General features: G+C 31.6%; 1 protein-coding gene across 1 annotated transcript; it reads left to right on the forward strand.

Annotated features, from left to right (window-relative positions):
* Positions 1-818: 818 nt before the first annotated feature.
* Dlc90F (dynein light chain 90F) lies at positions 819-1,462 on the forward strand. Its single transcript, XM_072533839.1, has one exon. It carries the CDS (start codon positions 985-987, stop codon positions 1,345-1,347), a length of 363 nt encoding a protein of 120 aa, XP_072389940.1. The 5' UTR covers positions 819-984; the 3' UTR covers positions 1,348-1,462.
* Positions 1,463-6,595: the final 5,133 nt, after the last annotated feature.

Raw genomic sequence — 6,595 nt, forward strand, 5'->3', positions numbered from 1 at the left:
GGAAAGTAGCAATGATTGAAAATATATTAATCTACTTATGTATATTAAAATAATTCCACCAGTCATCTAAATCAATAAAAAAAATTGAATTAATTTATGTTTAACATTTTCCTGTACTAATCCCAATGTTACCTTTACTATATAATACAGCAGAAATAAAATCCAGTAAGTAGGTACTTAACACAACCACATTAAATGTATCTTAACACTTGTATAAGAGTTTTGGGTTCAAGTTGTATACCAGAAAACACTTAATGATATCTATAGATACATTATATCTCAAGATATAAACATATACTAAAACAACTATATTTAATAAAATATATTCTTTGTGATTATGATGAAAATCACATTATTAATTAACTAATATTTGATGTTTCGATTTCCACTCCGGAGATCCGTGAAAAATTTAACCATGCCAGAAGAAAGTAGTTTCAGAACCTTGCAAAATATATTCTCCAAACCATTTATCCTATTCTGTTCTCAAACAATTCGTAAAATTGTTTCCCTGGGTGACGTCACGGTGACATATTTAATTCTGTTAACATCAGAGTTACCATGCAACCTGTCTTTTAATATCCTTGTTTAATGACAGAACATAGAGTGACAACCAGACAACCACAGCACACTCCCACCAGGTTTAATTGATCTGTGGTGAGAACGAACAACGCGCAGGAACGAGATTAGCAATGCCACCAAACGGAAGGGTGCATAAATAAAAACGTGCGTTGACCTTAGCTATCTTTGTTACTAATGTATGAAGTCCATGTTTTCTTGACACTTAAAAGAAGAACAGAACAGATGAATCATTAATCATTAATTTGATGTCATATGTCAAATAACAATCTATAAGACTATAAGTCAGTTGCACTTGGAAAATTATTGATTTTATTTATTAATATATCCAGTATCTTAAATTAAGAGTGAGCATTAACCGAGTCCAACAGAAAAACCGCTACATCATATTTACTAAACAACATATCAATGGAGAAGTCACCGCAAGAACTGGTAGATCAAGATCTACAAGAGGAAGGTCAATTTGTTGTAGACGATGTTAGTAAAATAATTAAAGATGCTATTGAAACTGTAATCGGCGGAAACGGGTACCAACAAAACAAGGTAAACAATTGGACGACTGAAGTTGTTGAATCCTGTACAGCTGAACTAACAAAACTTATGAAGCCCTACAAGTACATTGTAACCTGTACCATAATGCAAAAGAACGGAGCTGGTTTGCACACCGCCAGTTCTTGTTATTGGGACAACAATACTGATGGAAGTTGTACTGTTCGTTGGGAGAATAAAACAATGTTCTGCATAGTGTCAGTTTATGGGCTTGCAATATAATATAATCTGTGACTAGACCATTAGAAATGTTTGCCTTATTAATACAGTATCATTATTATTTATAAATTAATTTTTATTACTCTAGTTATTAATATAATACAATAAGTCTGTGTTATATGGATCTCTTTTTTACCTTTCCAAACAATTCCATTTTGTAGGAAGAAATAGTGAAAGGTAAGTTGAAATTCACTGATCTTAGAAATTCATGGAAAAGAGAGTTGTTCTTGGTTTGAAAAGTCACACATTGTCCTCTTTTGCAAAAAATAGTTCTCTTAATTATTTATAAAGAAAATTTCAAATCTTAGATATGCACTATATTTTATGTCATTTAGAAATAATTTTTTAACAACATATTCTACAGCTGTGTGTGTGTGTGTGGCATATCAATTTTGAAAATATATTTTGGGAATAATCCACAAATTGCAAAATATAAGTATTCTCTATTACTAATATTCAACTTAATAAAATATTTAATATATTAATCATTCACAGTTTATAATTTATAGCAACAGCAAAAGTTCTTTAATTAAAATTAGTGCAATAAATCCTCAATCAAAAGTAAATGAAAGAGTTGTATTTAATAAATAAAATCAAAAAAACTGAAGCTAGAAGGCAAGTCAGTTAAATTGGAATGGATTAAAACCCACTGTGGAATAAGTGGAAGTGAAATAGTAGATAAATTAGCAAAAAATGCAATGACACAATCCATTATCTTTGTACATCTAAAGATATAGAATCAATCATTACAGCGCAATGTTACTGATGAACCATGGTTTTCTTAAATGGAGTTAACAAAGGGTATGACAACAATTTAAGGGTTGAGATTTAACCATCATATCTGTTCAAAATTAATCTAGCTAATAGTCCACAATGTATTTGTTGTGTGTTGGGTAACACAAAATGTTGTACTTTTCTCTTGTGTCTGATAATGTCACTATGTTTTTGAATTTACTGTATTCTTCAACTGATGCCCACCATCCTATTAATTTAAACTATTTATTAACATTAAATAATGAATTGATGTCAATATTATTGTATAAAGATATTTAGATATTAAACTTAAATTGTAATTTTAAATATAGAGTATGCATTTCTTTGTAATTTTCCTCATGTGTATAACCCACTGTGTATAGTCCAAGAGATTAAATCCCAACATCTTAGATGGGCTGGCCATGTCCATAGACTCCCTAATAACTGCCTTGCCAAATTAATATGGAAGGAAGCCCTCACAGGAAGAAGACCCTTAGGATGTCCACGAATGCAATGGAGAGACAATATATGGTCAAATCTAAGAACAATGGGGCTGCCCACTGACGCAACTATTATGGACTACCGTTCAAGATGGAAGCAAGTTGTGCAGTCAGCCAAAACCCACCCCGGGTTGTAGTGGTACGAGAAGAAGAAGAAGTATAACCCACCCTTTCTGTGGTTGAGTCGTTTATTACCAATTTCTATTTTACATCATTAGTATATTCTAATGTTAATTTCTTCTGTTTATGAGGACCAGTATTTTCCTCACAAGATTTTTCTCTTCATTAATTTTCAGGTTTCTTTTCTAATCTCTCATAGGACCAATATAAGACGAAATTATTGCTTCATAATAAATATTGACAGGTTATATATTATTCTTTTATACAAGTACTACTTAACAGTTCTTTCATTTTAATATTAAAATCTGATCAATAAATGATCATTGTCGCAGATGACATTGCCAGTAAAGTGCTGGATTGGAATCATCAAGGCTGAAGGAAAATATGCTTATCTAAAAAAAGTTGGAGGACAGTACTAGATGAAGGGGAAGAAATGGGAAAATCCTAGCCTAAAATTGAAGCTTCTTCTTTATAATGTGCCTTCAAGTCCCCTTGACATCAGCGATTAACAAGGCAAGACTCTACTCTAGCTATTCTGAATAGTTGTTTAACTCTCTGTATCCTGGTCCATTCCCTGACATTATTCAACATGAGGCTGCTTTTTTTTATTTTCCTGGATTTGACACTATCAATCAGCTGATGAGTAGCTTCAGCTACCTTGTCAAGGTCCATGTTTCGATATCATATAAGACAACTGACCATATGTAACATTTAATCATGCGTTTCCAAAGTTGAAGTTTCAGGCTCTTGTTACAGAAAAGTGACCTTATTTTTTAAAAAATTGCATGAGTTATCTCAATTCGACATTTTATCTTTTTATCTGGATCTAATTGTTCGGTAATATAACAACCTAGATATTTAAAATTGTATATTCTTTGTATTGATTACCCATCTACTTATAATTGTGTATTTTGATAAGGTATGCAACTAAATACCATGTATTTTGTTTAAGAACAATTAATTTTTAGTTCCATCTCTCGTCCCACTCAATATAACTGTGCCATCTGCATATCTGATGATATATCAGTTTTTCATTAATCTTTACACCACATTCCAAGTTGTATATAAATTAAACAACAGTGGGGACAGCACACATCCTCCCTTTATAATTTTACACTCATCTGTCAACTTCCCATTAATATGAATGGTAGCTGTTTGAGGCCAATATAAATTTTCAATGATCCTGACGTCCCGGCTATCAATTCCCTTATCTCTTAATATTTTGATTAACTTGTCATGATGGTCCGTACCAAATGCCTTTTAATAATCAATAAAAACGGCAAAGGCATTTTGACGTTGATCTTGACATTTCTGTAGCACAGAAATTATCTATTCTGTGGAAATTATATGTAGGAATAACTTTAAAGTGTGAATAATAAGTCTATATTTGCTACAGTATTTAGGATATGCTGTTGTTTTTTTATTAAAGTTGTGAATTCAGACTTCAACCAGAACCAGTCCTCTGGGATTTCACCAATTAAGTACAAATGATGGAAAAGCTTAACCAATATTTTAATGGTTTCTTCGTTAATTAGTTTTAACATATCTGGCATAAAAAGAGAAAAGTGCAGGTATTGAGCTACGAAAAATACGAGCTATTCAACTCATAATAGAGGGTAAGAGATCGCTAGGAATATGCCAGAATTCATGGTTAAAGGACCAGAGGAGATGTAGAAGTCGTTGTACCGCCCATCTGCAAAAATATTTTTTGCTGTAATTTCCAAAGCTACAATTGCAATTTGGATTGGTAAAAGGTGCCATGATAAGAAGAAAAACTGTATTACAAACTTCTATACAATATTTCTTACTTATTTTAGTTAATTTTGACTGCGATTTGCTGTCAATTACCAAAGTACCTATTTGTTATATCGCTTTATTTGAGACATATTGTACATTTATAATTAGGTAGGTACTCACAAGCAGTAATTAAATTTTATTAATGAGCTTGTTTTTATTGAACAGTACAAGTTTTCCTTTAGTTTTTTATTTCATAAATGATTCTTTCTATATTTTAAAATCAAACAAAACTTGTTTATAGATAGTAGTTACTAATTACGTGAGTATGAAAGGTCAAGGATATACAAACAGTTGAAACATTCGAAAAACATTTTAACTGATGTTCAACAAAATATGCATAATAAAAAATATGTAGAATTTAAAAATTAAATTACTAAAGATAGTTGTCAGGACCATATAAATATTTCAATTCTCATTGTCATTTCATTAACATTTATGTCTATTTACATTTCATTATGATGACATTAGTCCTCCTACTTAAAATTATGCAAATACATATTATAGTCCATAGTCGAGGCAATGGAGCATTGCACTATGGATTTTTCGTTAAGTAAGTGTTAATGGTCCACACTACGTTTTGCCTGTGCAGTTTAACACCGTGCAGGTATGAAGAAACACCGTACGTTTTCTAGACGTGAAGGCTACGTAAAAACTGGACTGCGCAAATTTCAGTGTTTCGAGAGCTCGACACGATCACGAGTACCGAAGAGGTTTTTTTAATGAATTTTATTAGGTTGAGATGGTTTAGAGCTAGTTTCTTATTGCTTGGTAATTTATTATCAAAATATTAAAAGATTTAATGCAAGAATATTGACAGCATTGTCAAATCGAATTGGTGATGTAGCACTATTAATAACAATTGCTTCAATATTATGTTTTCAAAGTTGAAATTTTATTTTTTATTTAGATATTAAAAAAATATATTTTATGAGATATACAATTAATTACTTGATTAGTGATTTTAGTTGCTATAACTTCTTCTTCTTCAGGTACCATCTCCGCTACGGAGGTTGGCAATCATCATAGGTATTTTAATTGTTGAGGCAGTAGCTCTAAAAAGTTGTTTTGAGCTGTATCCAAACCATTCTCTCAGGTTCTTGAGCCATGAAATTCGTCTTCTTCCGATGCTTCTTCTGCCATCTATCTTTCCTTGCATTATGAGTCGCAGGATGCCATACTTCTCGCCCCGCATCACATGTCCGAAATACTGTAGCTTTCTTTCTTTAATTGTAAGTTCAACTTCCTTCTCTTTACCTATTCTTCTCAGTACTTCATTGTTCGTAACTCTATCTACCCAGAAAACCCTCATAATTCTTCTATAGGTCCACATTTCAAAGGCGTTAAGTCGTCGTTAAGAGGAAGGCGTTGATAACACCCTTACCGGGTACAAGGTGCTCTGGAGCTACTACTGGTGCTGATGGTCAGCGACCTTAAAAACCCCTAAGTAATAAAATTGGACTCATTTTTATCCATATTCTTCTAGTTATAAATGTTTTCACTTAAAATACACTTTTAAAATGCATTTGTCTTATATAAAAATACAGTTTTTCATTTCTTCATAATCAAATATGGCCACAAAGTTTGTAGAGATTATTACGAATCGAATGTCCAAAACTGCTTTCAAATCCATCTTACTTTGCAGAAAATCGATAATAAGGCAGATTTTAAGTTCCAATTTTATTTTGATTAAATAATTTTACGCCGTGAAATGCAGTGCTAGTGCAACAAATATGTAAATACCTGAAATTATTCCTTAATGCATAAGAAATCAAGTTTTTTTGTGCGCATCAATCGCATATTCCGGTCCAATAAATTACAGGATTGTCGTTTATGCAACTCAACTCGACTCAGTTCGACTTAGCTCATTTGTTTAGTTTTAAGAACATTTAATATACATTTCTGTATTTTATTAACATTTAAAAAGGTGATTTGGTGGCAATTTCTGCTTTCCAATTATGCAAATATGCCTTATAAAATAAAAATATTTCGACTGGAAGTCACATTTTAATTATCCTATTAGCAATTCAATACAATATTAATAATCTACAATTTTCGATTAATTGGTCCTTCGAGATTTATAT

This window comes from Diabrotica undecimpunctata, chromosome 6 (assembly GCF_040954645.1).
Source record: "Diabrotica undecimpunctata isolate CICGRU chromosome 6, icDiaUnde3, whole genome shotgun sequence".
Lineage (NCBI taxonomy): Eukaryota > Metazoa > Arthropoda > Insecta > Coleoptera > Chrysomelidae > Diabrotica > Diabrotica undecimpunctata.

Excerpts from the sequence above, each read along its gene's own strand:
- Dlc90F (XM_072533839.1), top strand. The coding sequence starts at position 985 with ATGGAGAAGTCACCGCAAGAACTGGTAGATCAAGATCTACAAGAGGAA.